The 20,762-nt window shown below is 34.3% G+C and overlaps 1 protein-coding gene across 6 annotated transcripts in view; it reads left to right on the top strand.

Moving 5' to 3' along the window:
• LOC126889258 (transmembrane and coiled-coil domains protein 2) overlaps nt 1-20,762 on the top strand; it is a 165,189-nt gene that overhangs the window by 92,125 nt on the left and 52,302 nt on the right. Inside the window, exons 1-2 of one of the 6 annotated variants that reach the window (XM_050657366.1) lie at nt 12,306-12,477; nt 15,859-15,951. The exons of 4 other annotated variants lie outside the window; for them this stretch is intronic. In XM_050657366.1, coding sequence (XP_050513323.1) covers nt 12,445-12,477; nt 15,859-15,951 — 126 coding nt within the window. In that variant the 5' untranslated portion in view covers nt 12,306-12,444. Of the gene's footprint in view, nt 1-12,280; nt 12,478-15,858; nt 15,952-20,762 lie in introns of those variants that run through there. One more of the 6 variants, XM_050657367.1, reaches the window with a different exon arrangement.

Below are 20,762 nucleotides of genomic sequence, written 5' to 3'. Positions count from 1 at the left end.
ATTTAAAAAGTTTTAAATGTTCGAATAGATTTATTCGAATGCGCGCTCTCTCTCTCCCTAAATACGTATTCGTTTTCTCAGAATTGTATGGGTTTAAATCTGTAAGCAATATTTAACGATAATTAGTTTGTTAACAATAATTGATCGATTGATTACCGATAGCTTGATAGAGATGATTAAATGATTTTTCGACAAATCTTACAATTGATTGACAAGTTATATTCTATATACAAAGTACTGATTAGTAAATATTTAAAGCAGATAAAACATTTGTACCGAAAAAATTATCCCGGTCCATAGTCCAAGTCTGTGTATAAAAAATTATGTATTCGTTATGATTGGTATTAATAATATTATGACAACAAGTTGCTTTGTGTTATTATTAACCAATTCCGTAACAATGCGATAAGAAGTTCAATTCCTGTTTTACACTACTTAATAATAAGAAAAGTGATAACCAGAACCAAATCCGTTGAACAAAACCAAGATAAGTACGAAAGTGCGGCTTGAGTTTTTCCTTTGCCAAAGACGTCCGTTTTGGCGAGGATATGAATTATGTAAAAAATAATTTTATTATCAAACAAATAAACATACATTTTAGGTTACGGTCTTGACTTGTGTTGTAGTTTTTTCTTGTTTAAACTTCTCTTTAAAGATATGCGATTTGCACACTCCACGGACACAACGGCTATCAACAACATAGCCCTACATTGAAAACTTCAGTCCAATTGCAATGCATAATATGGTAATTATGGTATGTATAGAACTTACTTATTTTTGGATTGCCACAGCTACACACAACCCAACTTATATGGAATCACCAAGTATTTCAAAGTAATATTTATTTCTTTTGAAAAAACTTGTTATTGTCGCGGAGAATAAAGGTTTTTATTGAAAATAAACCAAACTATAAGACAATCAGATAGTACAGCTTGATACGGTATAGGTTATTTGCTCGAGTTGCAAATTGACCGAAAATAAATAAACTAACTTTTGCGTCCAAAAACGAAAATATGCGTCATATGGGGTTATAGAACTTACAATGGGGAAAGATTATTGGTCTTGTGGAGCAAGTAATGTTCTCAGATGGACAGCTGTAGAGCTAGGCATAACATAGGGCGTTCTGTACAAAACTTATGCTAGGTAACAGGACTAGGAAAGCTCAAAAATAAAGCAAGGGAAAGTCGCCAAAAAGTAATAACGGCTCGCCACGATCGTTTAATTGTCCATTCAGCTGGAAGACACCCAACCATTTCTCACCTGCAGCTCCAAAGGCAGCTTTTGGAAGCTACAGGTGTAACTTTTTCAGTTGAAACGATGAGAAGAAGAGTTCGTGCCAAGAAGTATACAGCAGGAGACAGTTATGGGTTCCCGAATTATCCAGGCAGCACAAGATTGACCACCTAAATTGGTGTCTTCACCACCAAAACTGGAACATTGGGAATTGACAAAATGTGCTATTTTCAGAAAAAGTCAGGATTTGTGTAAAATCAGATGAACCACGAAATCGTGTACTTAGAGGTCGAGGAAGACAAGCAAGAACGAAAACTGTCAGATCTGTTCACAAATATACAAGAGGATGTGTAATGTTCTGGAGAGGAATTGTAATCCATTAAAAAAACTCCTTTAATTTTCATCCAATCAACTTTAACTGCTCACAGGTATGTTGATAACCTGTAGTTAGGCTCTGGAGAGGTGCAACAGGAGAAAATTTAATTTTGTTGCATGATAATGGACCTCCACATACCATTAGACTGACTAGAGACATCATTGAAGCAGAAAGTATCCTTTGTTTGGAGCAGCCTGCTTGCTCACCGGAGCTTAAACCTATAGAGTATTTGTGGGATATGCTTAAAATAAAAATTAGAGCTCGCCAGGATAATCCACAAAACACTGCACGGCTAGTACAAGCTGCTCTTGAAAAATGGAGCAGCATACCACAACAAAATGTTAATAATTTGATTAGGAGCGTGCCCACACAAACTCAAGCTTGCATAAGGACTAGAGGTGATAACACTATCAAAAAAAAATAAAAACAATTTAAACCTTATTAGTTTTACATTAAAATTTTTTATTCTATTGACTTTAAAACAACTAGTTTCAATTTGCTTGTTAAATACTTTATTGTTTTATTTAATTGTTACGTATTTGTTATCTATTAAATTGCTTTAAAATAAATATTGTTTGACTTCGTGTGTTCGTTTTTTAAATTCGCACTAAATAATAAGAAAAATCAGCTGATTCCATATAAATTTGGGTGTGTGTATTTTGTTTGCCGTTTATCACATCCTGATCGCCATTACTTCTTGTACATGTATCTTCTTCAGGAAAGTCCCTTTTTCCATTGCTGTTCTTATTTTTTCGTTTTACTGTAATCTGGGACGTCCTCTTTTCCTCCTTCTATTTGGTTCGCGTTTCCAAGTTCTTAACAGTATTCTGGACTCGTCCATGCTTCGCATTTGCCCATACTATAATAATTTTCGATTTTCTATTTCGTCTTTTAGTTTCTCCTTCACATTCATTCGTTCTCTAAAGCTGGACATTCACGGTCATGCCATCTCGTCAAATGGCGTGATATACGGCCAAATTTTGATCGTCAGTGTTTAATCACGATTGCTTTTTTTTTGTGATGCCAAAATCTGGATTTCTATTCGCTTCGTAATCTATCGCGCGACGCCATTGCTCGGCGCGTTAAGCCATCATGTCATCTGCTCATGAGTGGCGATACACCGCGTCATGCCATCTAGTCCTGTCGCCAGGGGGGGTACAACGGCCTCCTTTATTCAGATGGGCTTACCCAAGTTTTTTTTATGTATTTTGACCCGTAGAACACGAATTTTTTGGGTAACAGTTGATCCGGATGTCGATAAGATTGTTATAAACAAAGAACTTGAGGAATTACATAACAGCGATTTCTCGCAAAACAAAACATTTTTTCGTATTTTTTGGGTCATTCTAAGCAAAAAATATTTCTACAAGTTTTTTCGTAGGATTCATAGTTTTCGAGATAACCGCTGTTAAAATTTCAAAAAATCGAAAAATTGCAATTTTTGAACCCGAATAACTTTTGATTTAAATATAAAATAGCAATTCTGCTTACCGTATTTGAAAGTTCAAGTTAAATTATATCGGTTTTGATTATTTTCATTGCTAAAAATTTATTTTTTTATTGTCAAACAAAGCTATAAACACATAGTGTTTCCCGTACCTAATACATGCGTTTTAATACATCCTACGTAGATATTGCCTCGCTTGCACTAGTACCTACTCTACCTACTTGTTCGATTTTAAATGAGAAATCATTGAAAACATCACTCACGCACTAGGTGTTTATTACTGTTTATAGCTTTGTTTAAGAATAAAAAAATTAATTTTTAGCAATGCAAATAATCAAAACCGATAGAATTTGACTTGAACTTTCAAATGCAGTAAGCAGAATTGCTATTTTATTTTTTAATCAAAAGTTATTCTGGTTCAGAAATTGCAATTTTTCGATTTTTTGGAAGTTCAACCGCACTTATCTCGAAAACTATGCATCCTACGAAAAAACTTGCCAGAACATTTTTTGCTTAGAATGACCCAAAAAATACAAAAAAATATTTTGTTTTGCGAGAAATCGCTGTTATGTAATTCCTCAAGTTGTTTGTCTATAACAATCTTATCGACATCCGGATCAACTGTTACCCAAAAAATTCGTATTCTACGGGTCAAAATACATGAAAAAAACTTGGGTAGGTCCATCTGAATTAAGGAGGCCGTTGTACCCCCTGGCGACAGGACTAATCGTGCCACGCTCCCGTCAATGTCCAAACCCACGTCCATGTTTGACATTTTTCGTTCATTCTACCCTGAGACGTCGAGCGCACCACACTGCTTTGTAGTGAATAGTAAATAAAGACAGACACAGAGTAGAATTACTGACCAAGATGGCATCCGGACCTGAATCATTAATTGAATTTATCGATAAGTCTAAGGAACTGGAATGCTTGTGAAAGGTGTCTGATAAGAACTTCAGAAATAAACAAAACAAAAACATTCCTGCAATATGCTAAGAATTACTTTACATGTCTCTGGTATTAGGACTCACAAAAGTTGCGAAGATATTACGGTCGTAAATTTGAGTTCCTCGTAAGTCATACCCGACGCCTAAGAAAGGAAGCGATGCACAAAGCCTATCATGAGATCTTACAGCTTCTATCATATTGGTGTCTTGTTTCTTTATTAGTGGAGTAACGAGCTCGAGTAATTTGAAGTATTCTGGCTCCTCTATCCTCAGGTAATTTCTCCAATCACTTGGATCCAGAAACATTTCGTTTGATAAGTTCCAAGTGTGTGAAGGTACTCCTTTTTCTCAACCACTATTTGCATCATTTCTTCTTTCCTTTTTTTATAATTATATGATGACAAACAGTAACCGCACAAAGTAAAAGTTCTTCTTCGGAATCCGACATTGTACGTCTTCACTGAACCACGGTAAATACGAAATGATAACCAATTTGGAGTGATCATGAGTGAGCTATGACTTTGGAGTCAATCAATTTGACTGAAGCCATTTGGCTTGGCTCCAAACGGATTGGCCGTGAATTCCCTGCTTAATTCGTTCATTTCTCCTTTGTCCATTATTGTTAATCTGCAGCATTTTCTCTAAATTACAAATTAAATGAATCATTTATATAAACTTCGCACAAGTTGGTTCGTAGCTCGTTCGTAGTTGGTTCGTCGCTTTTCATGGATCGTGATGAGTTTGCGATGAGTTCGCTGTAAATATATTTTCAACGAATTGTAAACTTTAAGGTACGTATAGATATGCGCGCCGAACACTTCGCGCCGTGCGTGTGTCCGGTACGCGTTCCTGGCGGGTTCGTTAGATTAGTAAGCGTTAGTACGTGTTTTCAAGTGGCACACAAACGGTGCGCACACGATCCAACTTCTGTCGGCGCGGCGCCAAGAACGTACGGCGTACACACGGCGCGCATATCTATACATACCTTTATGCGAGTAGCGGCTTTGAAGTTACCTCAAGTATTTATGTTCGTTTGTTTGTTTTATTGAGATTATTCACCTTCAGGTCTTCTTTACCCCAGTTTCCAAATTCTTCTTCCAGTTAGTGTTTCATAAATATATGATATAAAAAAGTTGGTGACAGACAGCATACTTGTCGAAGTCGAAAGTGATTTTACGGCATTTATGTAGATGTTACCTACTCCGTGACGTTCCATTGCTTTCCACAGGTTGTTGACACCGTGGTGTGCCTTTCGGAGGTTCACAAGTACAATGTGCAAATCTGCATTGAATACTGTTTTTTATGAGCTGTTTGATAGAGAATATATTATCAGCACATGAGCGTCCGAGACGAAAACCACTGTGGTCTTCTCAAGATCGCAGTTATTCCTCCATTCTTTCTTTAATGAATTTCCCATACAATCTACGCACAGAAGGTGTGACGCATATTCCGCTATACCTAATTATTGGAAACTATTTTGTTTTCCAATCAAATTTCCTGTGGCTGGCTCTATACTATTAATTACAAAAATTGAAGAAAAAAATCTTGTGTGTTAAAAGTATATTTATTTGAAAACCCCAATAAAGGGCTACATTAAAAAACAGAACGTTTTCGCTCTAAAGAGAGCATCATCAGTGTTCTTTGCAAGCTCTACATGCTTAGCCACCAAAAATACATGGGTTAACACCCTTAAAATGTCGACTAAAAGTCTTACATCCACATGTTGTATACTAAATCCTGGCGATGGATGAAATTTAGAGAGATACCTCAAAGCATTATATGACTGTTCCACGAAGCATGTGGGTGGTTGTCAGTTGGCTTTCACCTTTCTCTTTTAGACCTGGATCCCGCGTAAGAAAAAAAAGTTGATTAATAGCAAGCTGAAAATTTGTTAATAGCTTAACGGTGTCTAGTCGGACAAACATTGATGCACGTGAACACTGAAACAGGGGAAGTTTTAATGGCGGAGCATGATAAACGTGTCGTCCTGACAAGTTTATGATGGTGAAAAATAGCAAGTTGTTTTTAAGTTTATTCAATAGTCAACGTTATATAATATATGAAAAAATGTTTGTCCGACAAAAAGGTTGGGCATTTTAACGAGTCCGACACGTAGAACATGTCACATCACAGGAACTATGTTGGTGATGAATAGCAGTCTGATTTTTGCATGAGAGTTTAATGAAAGGTTAAAAAAGCAATTGGAAGTTCTGTCGGACAAAATGAATGGGAAATTTTCCTAGTCGAACATTCTAAACATGTAAGATATAGACAAAAATGTTGGTGATAAATAGCAAGCTAATTTTGATTTGTTTATGTACAAATTATATTTTGTAACGCAAAAAGTTATATGTCGGACAAAAAGTTTGGGCAAATCGAAGGAAATAAATAAAAAACATTTTTTCAGAATGACTTAGTCACATATTGATAAAGCTATTTTAGTTGTATATTATTATTTATATTCACATATTTGCATGTGCATATATATACATGCACACTCCAAAAACAGTAAGGTAAGTATCAATGCATGTATATATTGCAAAAGAATTATTTTTTTGGGTGGAGTTTGTTCGAGATATTCTCAAAATGACAATAAAAAATGTCAAAGAACATGTGAAAGCAATCTCTTAGGGTTTTCTAATTAGGCGCATCAGAAAGTACGGAAAATTTCCTACAAAAAACGTTGTATACATTTTTTTCCATACTCAAATCTTAACCCTGTAAACGACATTGAAAAATGTGAAGAGTCTAAAACTTCGGTGTTTATAAGAATAGACGTAAATATGACACATTATGCTTAGAAGTATGTATTAGAAGGCTGCATTTGTCAGTGTGACACTTTGTGCTATACAAAGTAGTATTTGAAAGTACATGGTCTCTGAGTTTCTGTTTGCCACGTGTGTTGGAAATTAAAATTTATATTAACTATGGAGTGTTTTTGTGTCTATTTTTGAGTGTCAACAGTTTAAATTTTAAGTCGCCAGATCAAAAGTGAAACCATTCAACGGAACATTTTTGAGTAATTTTCGAACATTTTACAAAGTTAGTAAAATACTTGGTCATCAATTCAATGAGGTTCAGTTGCCAGATAATTGTGAAAGTTCTATTGAATATCATTCTTCGTGCTATAATGCTTTGCTTGATTGAAAAAGGATACCTAAATAAATTATTACTAAAATTGTATAACGTAATTTTTCTCAACTTCAATAAAATAATAATGTAATTAATATGTCACATGACAAGAAATAATTTGCTGCCAAAATAAATCGATTAGTTTACATTTGAAGTTACGATTGCAATTTATTATGAATTATTGTCAAAAGTGACAGTTTTTCTTAAATGGAAATGTATTCATAGACATAAGGGTAGACAGGGAATACAGTGCAAAAAGTCGATAGGTGGTCTATCTATCTCTTTTAACCAAGCGATCCCGCGCATGTGGCAGACAAAGATAGCTAGACCACTCAATCCATAATATAATTTGCCTGATCTACTATAAATGTATTACAGTGAGGTATCTAAATGATGTTGAGATAAATCGAAAGATATCGATTGTAATTGATTGCAGGTACTTTTGACATAGAATAATCACCCCTTATTGAAATTTCAAAAATTATTTTTTTAAATTGTCCGACTACAAAATCTACCCCTTATTTTTTTCCGACAACAGTCATTCTTGGTAAGGAATAATTGACTTAATTAAATTTCATCTTTGTCGGAAAGCTATTTATCACCAGAATTTTTGTCTATATCTTACCTGTTTAGAATGTCCGACTACGAAAACTTCCCATTAATTTTGTCGGACAGAACTTCCAATTGCTTTTTTAACCTTTCATTAAACTCTCATGAAAAAATCAGACTGCTATTCATCACCAACATAATTCCTGTGATGTGATATGTTTTACGTGTCGGACTCGTTAAAATGCCCAACATTTTTGTCGGACAAATATTTTCGCATATATTACATAACGTTGGCTATTGAATAAACTTAAAAACAACTTGCTATTTTTCACAATCATAAACTTGTCAGGACGACACGTTTATCATGCTCCACAATTAAAACTTCCCCTGTTCCAGTGTTCCCGTGCATCAAAGTTTGTCAGACTAGACACCGTTAAGCTATTAACAAATTTTCAGCTTGCTATTAATCAACTTTTCTTTCTTACGCGGGATCCAGGCCTATTTGTGAAGACAGAGAAATCGACTCAACCACCCACATGCTTCGTGGAATAGTCATATGATGCTTTGAGGTATCTCTCTAAATTTCATCCATTGCCAGGATTTAGTATACAACATGTCAATGTAAGACTTTTAGTCGACATTTTAAGGGTTTTAACCCATGTATTTTTGGTGGCTTAGCATGTAGAGCTTGCAAAGAACACTGATGATGCTCTCTTTAGAGCGAAAACGTTCTGTTTTTAATGTAGCCCTTTATTGGGGTTTTCAAAGAAATATACCTTTTACACAGAAGATTTTTTTTCTTCAATTTTGTTTTCCCTTTTATGTATGGAGGTTAATCCCATTCTCCATTCCTTCGGTAGTTCTTCAAATGAGCACGTGTTAAATTTATTATAATAATATAAAAAAATTTACAGCAGAACTATTATTTATTACATTTGTTTTAAATATTTGTTTTAATTCTTGTATTACGTGTTTTAGCAGTTCCGCAGGTATATCTCCAGGGCCACATGCTCTATTATTTTTCATCATTTTTAATTCGTTTCTTATTTCGTTTTCAGATATATCCGCAACTAGTGTCAGTCTGTCTCTTATTTCTTAACTTAAGAGGGTATATAGATACAGTCGACTCGCGTTAATTCAAACCTGCGATAATTCGAAACTCTCTATAATTCAAAGTTATCACGAGTTCCCTACAAAATCTCTTTATATTTCGAACTAAATCAATACATTTTTATGCACTTGGTAATTCGAACGAAAAAAATCATTTCTATATAACAAAACGACGCGTTAATTCGAACTCATCGGCGTCCAGCACTCGACAATTCAAAGTTGCAGAGAGAAAGATGCGGAAAGATTGTAGTAAGTACAGTTTTCTGTACTATTTCTTCTGTATTTTCTTTTTCTGTACCTACTTCAAAAAATCCGGTTTCTTAAAAGAAGATCAGGAAAATCTTCCAATACTTATGAATTATGAAGAACCAGCAACTGAACCATTAGTTGACATCAGCGGTGTGAGTTTTTCTGACTTGTTCAAGTAGATGAAGATGTTGCTGTCTCAGGTTCACTAACCGATGGCGAAATTTTATCTGCGACAGATACGAATGAAAAAAGTAACGATGAAGATGAGTACGATACATAAGAACCTTTGGCAGAGGTGTCAGTTAAGGGAGCAAGATCCTCATTCGATACCTTACAAACCTTCTGTCTACAAAACGAAAGTGATGAAAAAGCATTTCAGGCACTTTTTTTCTCTTAAAAAAATTATTGAGCACTCGGAGCAGCAGCAATGTGCTTTGAAGCAAACCAGTATAATACAGTTCTTTCGAAAGATTGATTAATTCACATTATGAATACATACATGTATGTACACGAATGTATGGTTTGTTCAACAGTAAATGGTTTGAATTCAATTAGTGCGGTCGTAAATATTATTAAATTTATCTGACCTGGCCCATTATTAAGACCCACCCGGTGCGATAAGCCACCGAGCTAGACAGAGTTGGTCTTTTGCAATTAACACTGACTAGACGGTACTCCCATAATAAAGCCTAAAATAAATTTTACCTGAAACCGGGCCTTTTATACTATTATCGGTTAATCCGGGCTGTTTATAGTGGTAACTAATTGAACTTAACCATTTACTGTTTAACATACCATACCTCTAAACTTTTGTCATCGTTATAGAATAGCAGTTAATAAATAATAATTGATCAACACTTAATAATTCGAAGATTTATTTATTTTCTCTCACAAATTTCGATCCATGTGATATTTCAAACACTCAATAATTCGTAATATTTTAAGAGTCCCTCGAGTTTCGAATTAACGAGAGTCGACTGTATCTTTTTTCTTTTAATAGTCCAAGTAATGAAGCTAATAGGACAAAACCTCGCAATTTTTACAGAATGGATCGATTTGTTTGAAAATTTGAGAATACGTAGTGGATAGTCCAAGGATCAAAATCTATATGAGGCCGAAAGGCGCTTTTACCATGGGGGTGGTTGCCACCCCATCTCGGGGGTGGAAATTTTTTATTTTATTTTGACAGCAAAAGTTGGTAAACACATTCATTTTAAGCAAAAAACGTTCTATACATTTTTTTTGATAAAAGTAATAGTTTTCGATTTATTCGCTATCGAAAGTGTTGGTTTAAATCGAAAAATCATTGTTTTTAATCAGTTTTCTGCTAATAACTCAAAAAGTTTTCGTTCTATCAAAACAAGTTTGCTTAACAAAAATGTACCTTTTGAAAAAATAAACAAAACCGTTTTTTTATAATTTGCTTTAAGACCAATGGTAATCGAGCTATACTTTATTATATGTTAGCTCTTCTTCGTAAAATGCTAAATATTGTAGTTTCAAAGTCAAAAGACGGGAAAACTATGCATTTTTCGAGGATAACTTATTCAAGCTAATTTAAAGTATTTAAAAATATCTATCTCCAGAAATAAAAAAATAGTCCCTAGCTCAAAAATTAAGTGACTTATAGTAAAAAGAATGTCAGTCCCTATTTTTTTCAGCGAAAGAGTGATCGTAAACTTCCCCCTACTCTCCACCCTAATTAAAATTGGTCATTAACCTTATTTGGTCTTCTTAATTTATGTATTGTCAATAGGTTGTAGAGGTTTGACCGGCTTATAATGATTAGTTAAAAAAAATGAGTAAAACGCGAATAACGAATTTTTGTAGTTTGGTAAAAAATGCCCATTTCTTCAGAATAGAAAGATTGGTATCATAGATACGAAAAAATATTTAAATATAAAATGGTAGCTTATTTAATTCCCAAGAACTGGGTTTGCAAAAATTTTTTTTACGGCAAAAATTGAGTGAGCTATTGAAAATTAAAACTTATAAACTTCAAAACTTGTAATTTCAAAAATTACATTTTTTGAGACGTCATATCATATGAATTAAATTTTTGAGATTTTTTTTGAATGAAACATCATTTAGTAAGATGCTTGAGAGGTAAGTTGTGCAAAATTGAGAGTTTTATAAGAAAAACTGTATTAGTTACAAATTTTTAAATCATTTTTAAACAAAATTCATGTAAGGCTTACTTTCCGCCCACACCGTACTTATGACCATACATTTTATTTCTTTCTATTATAACCATAAGATAGCTTAATTATTCTTCTTTCATGTTCAATTTGTAAAATTTCATTTGATCCATTAGTTAAAGAATTACATTAAAATAACTCAACCATGCACTTCGCTGTACGCTAGTTTACAGGGCGCCAATGTTTGTGAGAAGGGTGACTTTAGCATAAATAAAAAATTATAGTAGACACAGATTTAATTTTAGAAAATTCTTTATATAAGGTTTTTTTTGTAAAATTTTCTGAATTTTTCAATCGTCAAGTCAGTTTTTTTCTAAACTTTATATTTTCGGAGTTATTTGAAAAAACATCTAATTGCGTGGTTCATTTGTTTAATAAAAAATGAAGCACATACTTCTCGACTAGAACTTTTTGATATGTTGTTTATTAAACATTTCTTAATGAAATTACAAAAAGTTCTATCTCTTTTGATTTTTTCCGAAGTGAAAATCTATATGCACTCCCCTAAATTGGAAGTTCTGTCCGACAAAATACATGGGGCGTTTTCGTAATCTGAGGTTCCAAATTTTTAAACTGTTCCACATTTAAACTTTCCCTGTTCCAGTGTTCCCGCACATCAAAGTTTGTCCGACTAGACACCGTTAAGCTATTAACAAATTTTCAGCTTGCTGTTAATCAACTTTTTTTGGTACGCGGGATCCACACCTAATATTTATAAGTCCTGTCAGTGCTTTATCGTGGTTATGTAGTCTAATATGAGTTATTTTTGTGGTCCTCCAATGCACAAGTATTCGATTTTCATTTTATTCACTGCAGTAGCTTTTATACATTTTAATTTTTCAGTACATACATTTTACTCGTCCACCCCATAGAGTCCAGAAATATCAATTTAATGATTGATTGATCCCCTTTATGAACAATTACCGGGTACGCCCTCATCTCGAATCAAAAGTTCCGAGTTGAAAAGTTTGTTGTTTTATCGCCTTACCGTCGAAAAAGTTACGGAAAGTGACATCCTGCGCAGTTATATCGAAACGGCGATAGAAAATAGACCCACCGTGAGTGAAAATTCGCTAGGAAAACTCGACCGGATCGCCGATGGTTCGGAAAATGATAGGCACGTAATGTTCGCAAGACTATTTTTGTGTATGCGTATTTAAATTCGTTAATCAAAAACAAGGTACAAGGTTGATTTTTCCCGTAATGGATGATATACTTGTTTTATATGCGACATATGTGAGTATATTTATTAATTTGGTGTATAATTCAGGCAATTTAGACTCTTTTTTTATTCACTTACGATCTATCGATTTTACTAAAGCTTTTGACACGCTAAACAAGACATATTTTTATTAGGAATTGTTAAAAATGTTAACATCTATCAGACATTCACTGATTTTTTTGTTATTTTAAATAACACCTATGCGGTGTATTAGTTACTCTGCTCACAAAATATTAGACTAACCAGCAAATTTTCTTTATTTCCAATCTTAAAACTAATATTTCTTGAGTTCTATCCAATGGTATTCCTCAATTTTTTTATCCAGCTTCTATCCAATGGTATTCCTCAATTTTTTATCCAGCTTAAATGTAGCACCTAACTCGTACGGGTCTTTTTGACATAACGCTATTTGCATTATCATAAAAGGTTCTACGATAACTCAAAATAAACTTAGGCGCATAGAAATCGGCCCACTTAAAAATTTGGTCGTTTTTGATGTCTCATATTTCCTAAACCTGTTAGCCGATTTATTTATTTAAATATGACCGATCATATTACCCGTATGCACGCTAATGGTGAATATAAAATTCTTAATTTTATGTCAAAAAATCCGCAATAACTAGCTCTTAAAACCAACCAAATTTCATTTGCATATCTCAACTGGTTTTAAAGCAATAAATAAATCGTCAGTTTGTAAGAAAAAATTCAACATCCCTTATCTCGGAAACGAAAACATTTGCGGACATACGTTTATAAAGCCAACTTTCATTATTTTTTTATGCAGAATGACCCCTTAAAGTTTGTCGCACTTTTTTAAAAACACCGTGTATTGATGAAGAACATGTCTAGTTGTTAAAGTATCTAACTTTTTTATTATCCAACATAAACGAATGAATCAAAAAGCAGAATGTTAAGAAAATCTGATGCTAGAGTTGGGTTTTAATTTCAGTATTTTATAAATGCTATAATCTTCCACAGGGTGATTCAAAATTTAAGAAAAAAACAGTTTGATTGGTGCACCCGGTATACAATGAAAATTTACCTGTTTAGCAACAATATTATTACAGTGGTATTTTTAAAGAATCAGGCTATAACATGTTTAAAAAATCACTTAAATCGGCTAACAGGTTTAGGAAATATGAGACATCAAAAATGACCAAATTTTTAAGTGGGCCGATTTCTATGCACGTAAGTCTAGTTCTTTTGAGTCTTCCCACTATTCCATGCAGATCCATTAGTTGAATAGCCTCTACGCCTTATGAAATCTGTTTTCATGCTTCTTTGCTTCTTCTTCTTCGACTTTTTCCCATTATGAGTTGCCTTTTTCGTCCTTCCCACAGCACTCTATTCTCCAGTCACCTTCTATGAGCTCTCTATCTATCATAGCATTTCCTAGGTAAGTTTTCCATCTCACAGCAGATCTTCCTTCGTCTTCTTCCAGACGGGTCCCAGTCCAATATTCCTTTCGGCCACCTATGCTCTGGCATTCTTTTTACATGCCCGTACCAGTATAGGGCTCTGTTTTGTAATTGAGCATTCTACTTCCATTCTGCTCCATATTTCCTGTTCTTATTTTATCCTCTGGTGATTTGTAGACATCTTCTCATAAAGTCCAATTCAACTGTTCATATTTTAACAAAGTAAGTTATCAATCGAAGTAGCACAGAAAACGACAATAAATATCGTCTCCATACCACCAGATTAACAACAGGTGGAATACTTTCTTTGGTTACATCTCCTGAGATTTTCAAAATTTATAAATCATACAGGATGCCGAGGAAATTAAGATGAGAGAATTTTAAATAATTCACAACCCATCTGCTCAGCGTGGTAAAAGCTCCAACAAGAAAGATTGCTTAATACTCAAACAAAAGAGTAAATGAATTAAAAATGCATAAACATTCTCAATTACTTTGCAACACGAAAATGCAGCAGCTGCATAATACTATGGTCAAACCTGAGAGTGTAGGAGGAGTCTATACCGGTTTCGGGGGTTGTTCCCCCCTCATCAGTAATACCATATCCTCCTCTCTCAGATTCTTCCACATACCACACTTTGGGCCTTTCCCCGAATTGCAAAGGAAGAAATGTCACGGATGAACTAGGGCCATCCCTATATAGGGCCATCTAGGATGCCGAGGAAATTAATTTCCTAATTTCATCGGCATCCTGTATGATTTATAAATTTTGAAAATCTCAGGAGGTGTGAATTCGGAAAGGCCCAAAGCATGGTACCTGGGGAAATCGGAGAGAAGAGGATATGGGACTACTGATGAGGGGGGAAAGACCTCCGAAACCGGTATAGACTCTTCCTGCACTCTCCGATTTAACCAGAGCATTATGCAGCTGCTGAATTTTCGTGTTGCAAAGAAATTGAAAATTGTTATACATTGTTCATATTTTATTTCGTGTTGTTGTTGTCATTAGCCATACTTCCGCTTCATATGGGGTAATATTCAGCACAATGCTCTGAAAGATCTTCTTTTTTGTTTCCTTTTTCTTTTCTTTCTTTCGTTTTCTTTCTTTTTTTAATGGTATGTTCACTCAGACGAATATTTCTCACCTCAAAAAGACGCGTACGAGCTTCAGATCTCAAAAGCGATTTTGCTTGCTGACACGTTGCTGATAATGAAGCGGTCGTCTTGAATTGCAGTGCAGGCCGGCACGTAGTCCCGATCTTAACCCAATTGAACACATTTGGGACAACCTCAAAAACTGGCAAACTTGGAACAGAACCGGCTCCAAGAAGTCCTAGAGTCCTAAGGAGCTGAGACGTCAACACCCATTATTAATACTCTTTTTTTTAATTATAGAGTTTCAAAATTATGTTTGTTCGAATTTTCTTCGAAGATTTTTAAACATGGGATTTCTGCTAAGCATCCATTGATTAACGACTTTTTTTTTCAATTATTTTATTGTTTGAATTTCCTTAAAGGTAGCTTTCACCGTATCGTTCATACAGGGTTTTTCCCCGGAAGCCGTCCGTGCATGCACCCCGGTGGCACTGCAGCTTTTCAGCTTATTGTGCTTTTCAAACAGGGTGGTCCAAGATTTATAATTTCTGGTGAGCGGTTAAAATTGTGCCGAAGAGTGTACCTATATCATGGTTAGTAGCATACAATTTAAAAAAGAAGGCATAAATAGACGGAGATAGTGAAAAAAAATGTAAAAAATGTAATGTTTACTTCTCACACTATAAGGTTGTCTTTCATAATTTAAATTTCTACTGGTAGCCTAATTTGCCTGTGTTATATCACCCGAGTTACATTCGTCCGCACGTTTGATTAATTCCACTGCATATTAATTCATCGAAAAAGTGGACAAGGTCACTACGCGACGAACGTTCAGAGGTCATGCCGCTATTGTTTTGTTTTTTTCTGTTTCTTTTGTTACAGACCGTGCCGATTCGCGTACGGGGAACACCACGAGCTAGAGCCTTTTTGAGACGAAAGCGATTAGCTAACGTCAAATCTATCAGATTCAACAAGGTAACGGAAAAGGCTTCAAACACGCTTTAATTGTTTAACCCTTTAAGGCTAATTGTTTCTTTCTTAAGACGAATATTTTCGAAAATTGTTAAATGAAACAGAAGTTAATAGATAATACCTGATACAAAAAAAAAACGGAAATTATCTTCATCTTTTATGGGGTGGTCAATATTGCTACCAGTAGGTGTTTGAGCATTTACCACTGGATTTTGCCGACTATAGATTTCTAGGTTTCTACCGCTATATTTACACACTAAAAGAAAAGTTGTAAAAGAGAATTGGCGATGTTAAGTCACAATGACGACCTCTCATGGATTTCGGCGGAACTAAAATGATGGTCTTTTTCGTTTTATTGGCCTGCTATAATGGGGGTTTTTAATGACAAATCGTTGTCAAAATAGTTGTCAGTATTTTCTAAAATCAATTTAATTAATACATTTTAATACAAAAGATTTAATTAAAAGCTTACAAACCTTTTTTCAAGAGTGTTCTTATGTGTATGTTGTGTTGCAGAATATTAAATATGTCTATTTTGGAGTAAATATACATCTAGAACGAACACGTCTTTAACCCTTATCCGGGCAACACATTTTACTTACGTAATCGGGCAACTCGGGTCCGTTGGGCCCACCACTGTTCTTTAATATACTATTCATATTTAACCATATATTATGTCTAATATTCATTTTTTATTTTTTATTAAAGTTAAATTTAAATTCTCTATATTAAAAAAGGTGCTACTATAGTACCTATGTGGTCTACCTCGAGGGTGCGATCTACCTGAAGGATTTGCACAAAATAATGAAATGCAAAAAAACTTTTGTAGAAAAAATATTTATTTACAAGTAATAAAGATTTGGAGCCAAAGAAGACTTGATTAATAAATAAATAAAATTTTTTGTAAATCTAATAGGCCATTTTATTTGAAAAGAGGGATTGGTATTTACGCATACCCTGGAAAAAGATTACGGTGTTGTTGCCTTTCATTATTGTGTGAAAACTCTTCTGAGAAAAGATTATGGTAATTAGCAGCTCATGTATAAAGTACTGACAAAAACAATCTTTACAAAATGAGTAAAAGGCATGTCAGAAAAATATTATTATTTTACTTTTACAAATTAATACTTTGTCACATAAATTAACTATTTTAGTTAGGATTAAGCCACAAGATTAGCTTATTCCCAACTAGAATAGCAAATTGATTATGACAAATTAAATTATTATTAAGTATTAGGTTAAAAAAAACAATAAAAATAACAAGATACCAGAGAAACACTGTAATTCAATATAATTTTACTGGCTTAGTAGTTGTCGACACTAACATCGGTATCAAACGACTGATAGCAGATGCATTATTTATTTCAAAATATGTGTAGGTACCTACCTAAAAATGCTATTACATTCCAACAATCATTATCAGTTTTTACAATTCATTTATAATAGATATAACACCTATTGTAAGCATCTCTTTGATGTTCACATCAAAGAGATGTTTAAATTGTTTGTTTACATGTTTAGACTTTATTATTGGATTTCCGGAATCATAAAAGTCTTTTACATAATCCACAAAAACATTACCTGACTGCCAGATTAACTTCTGTAACAAAGATTTAGACTTTAGGTATAAATACAAGTAGGGCCCGACAGCCCCGTATTGCCCCTTTACGTGACAAAATTTTTTCGACGCAATAATTTCAAAAATGATAATGAATATTTTGAATAGCTCATGACTATGTTGAAGGAAACACACTTCTAAACAAATTCAGTGATGCATAAAATTCAATAAAATTTTTTTTATCAGTTTATGATAAAAGAATTGGCGTGTCGGGATTTACAAAAAATAGATCAATTTTGTATTATGTTTGCATATAAATGTATTGTATATATAATGCTTGCCCCCCCCTATCAAAATTTCAAATGACGCTACTGAATATTTCAATGAATAAAGTAACAAAAATCTAGAAAAAATATCTATAACAATAACACTGGTGAAGTAAGTAAACGCTTATTGGTAGCTATCTTTACCGCACAACTACCTTCGGATTACTGCGGGCATAGTAAGTCGTGTGGTGTCTAATTTCGCCAAAGATCCTTTGTAACAGTTCTGTTTGTACATGCATACAATCTAGTACTGATTGCTATAGGTTATAAAAACTAACCTTCAACAAGAGTGGTAAATATAGGTACCATTGACACTGACACTTAAAGGGTTAAATCAGTCGCAGCTTTGATCCTATAATATAGGTATCTTAACTAATTTTGATCGTTGTGAGTTACACACTGCATTCTTTCTACGGCTTTATATACGGTTATTTTGAAAAGGCTATTGTTCTCGCTCAAAGGGAAAGGATCTGAATATTTTGAACCTTCTGTGAATAAGTTTAACCTTCTGTGAATAATTTTAACCTATTTTCCAAATGTATAAGGATCATCAGGTTAGTTTATGACAACGTTTAGTTTCAGGGATCGCTGTTCCTTATTCTTCTTCGGCACTCATTTCTGTCCATCGTGTCTTCTCCATTTAAGCCTATCTCTCTCAAGTCGTCTGCTACACACTCCCTCCATTTTGGTTTCCTCTGCCTCTCTTTCCATCAACTTCTAACAGCTTTATCTTTCATTCCATGTAAGTTCTCATTTTTACGTCTATAGCCATCTAGCGACACGCTTCATTTATTATTTTTTTAATCGCTAATTTTAAATATTAACTTTTCTCAAAACCAAAGAATACGTCTCATGTTAAATTCACATGTGTTTTTCGTTCCTAAAATACACAACCAGATTGTTTAAATTTAGTGTCTTTTTCAGGGAAACACAAATTGCCAGATTGGCCACGCTCTTTATGTCAACTTCTTAAAAACCACAGAAAGGTTCACAGCTTTTAAAACGCCAGATTTAGTAATTTATCACCTTTTCTGGCCACATGGTAGAACCGCATACATGATGACATAATAGTGTTGTGGTCTCGGTCAGTATCGACACACCGGACACGCAGCGCAGTCACACCCTCGCTAAAATAACAAACCCTTACGACATATAAACGAAGCACGCTTGTTTACCCAAAATAAATAAATATATTAATGTTCGTTGTTAGCACTTACTTTAATTTCATAATTGTTTCCGTAAACCACCAACGGAACACGTCTGATGTGACCAAACCATTGCAGGTGTTGTAGAACCTTTTTGAGATTGTAATCTCCCCAGCTTTTTTCTAATAACGTTCCTGATCTTGTCTCTTGTCGTCGTCTTACTCAACATCCACTGTAACATTTTCATTTCAGCTACTTCCATATTATTTTCTTGAACCTTCTTTACAAGCCACACATCAACACAGTAAGTCCAGTCGTCAGATACTAAAACGCCACTGAACCTCTAAAAATCATGTAACAAGCAAAAATTACACCTTTCCCCTATCAACCCCACTCATAGGAGGGAAAAACGGAAAACATCGATTTACCAAGAATCTGTACGTCGTAGAAAAAATGTTCCAAACAAGAAATGTAGCTGAGATAATGTTGAACAAAAATGTTTGTTAGCACTTTTTGTGTAGAATGTATCGTTCTCTCAGAAACAACGCTTGAAGCGACCGGCGATGTTGAATTTCAGTTACGCGTGCTCTTCCAGCACTCTAGAAGACTTTTGCCAAATCCTTATCCTTCAACTTTCACCACTTTACTTTCTGATGTTCTACTTGCTTTTTTTCGCTTCATCTGTATCTCCGTATCTACTATCACCACCACCACTGGTGTTGACTAGCTACACACTCACCCTTTATCACTTTACAGTTGATTACATTATAACGAGGGCGGTTCTCTAAATGCAGTCCGGCGGTAAAACTTTCGAAAGATAGTGTTTTTCTATATTTTGTGATCAAGCCAAAGAATAAACAAGACTTACCGCAAAATGCGAATTCTCGCCACAAAGCTGTATTTAAAAGACTAATTACTTCACGTCCGCAGCCATCACAATACAAAACTCAAATGCATCAAATTTTGGCGTCTGAGTATTTTATACCCTAAAGACAGACCATTATAAAATGTTAGTATAAACATTTTTAAAAGGTACTACGACAAAGAAATTGAGTTTGTGTTTATAATACACAATTGTGTATTATAATATGGCGAAAGTACTCGTACTTTTTGACCTAGTCTAAACACAAACGAAATTAATTGTGTTATAACTCGAAATACGACGTAATAGTAGGGGAGCAAAGTATGCTAAATGTGCAGTCATTCGAGCGTTATGGGGACCTATTGGGTTGTGAAGAGTAGGTCCTAAAACCAAAAAAAGTTAAGTAAAGTTTTCCATTTCAGTGGGCGCTTGCGATTTTTTAATTTATTTTTCCATTTCCAACAATCGTTTTTTCCGATTATAACGCCATCTATCCATAATTCGAAAACATGTTTCGAATAAAAGTTACTTATTTTTACGTAAGGAATCCAAATCTGCAATAAAAAAAGGGGGGCTCCCATTTAAGATTTTAAAGTAACCCCCCACCACACCTCCGTGGGGGGTCGTGTTTGGTGCCATTCGATAGATATTTCAAAAATATTGAATAAGTATATTCGTATTTAAAATATTAAATTTACCCCCACCCCTCTCCGTGGGAAGTCGTGTTTGTTATCATTCGATAGATTTTTAAAAAATATTGAGCACATATTTTTTAGTTTTTCGATCTGTCATTCATTTCTCGAAATATTCGTTTTTTTCTTGTGAAACTTTGGGACTCGCCCATTTCCTTACGCCCGGCTCAAATCATCAGATTTTTTAAATATACACTCTTTTGCATGTACATACTTAACTTACCTTATCTT

This window comes from Diabrotica virgifera, chromosome 8 (assembly GCF_917563875.1).
Source record: "Diabrotica virgifera virgifera chromosome 8, PGI_DIABVI_V3a".
NCBI classification, from domain to species: Eukaryota; Metazoa; Arthropoda; class Insecta; order Coleoptera; family Chrysomelidae; genus Diabrotica; species Diabrotica virgifera.
Note: the sequence above shows the minus strand (reverse complement) of the source record. Positions and strands in the feature narration are given on the sequence as shown.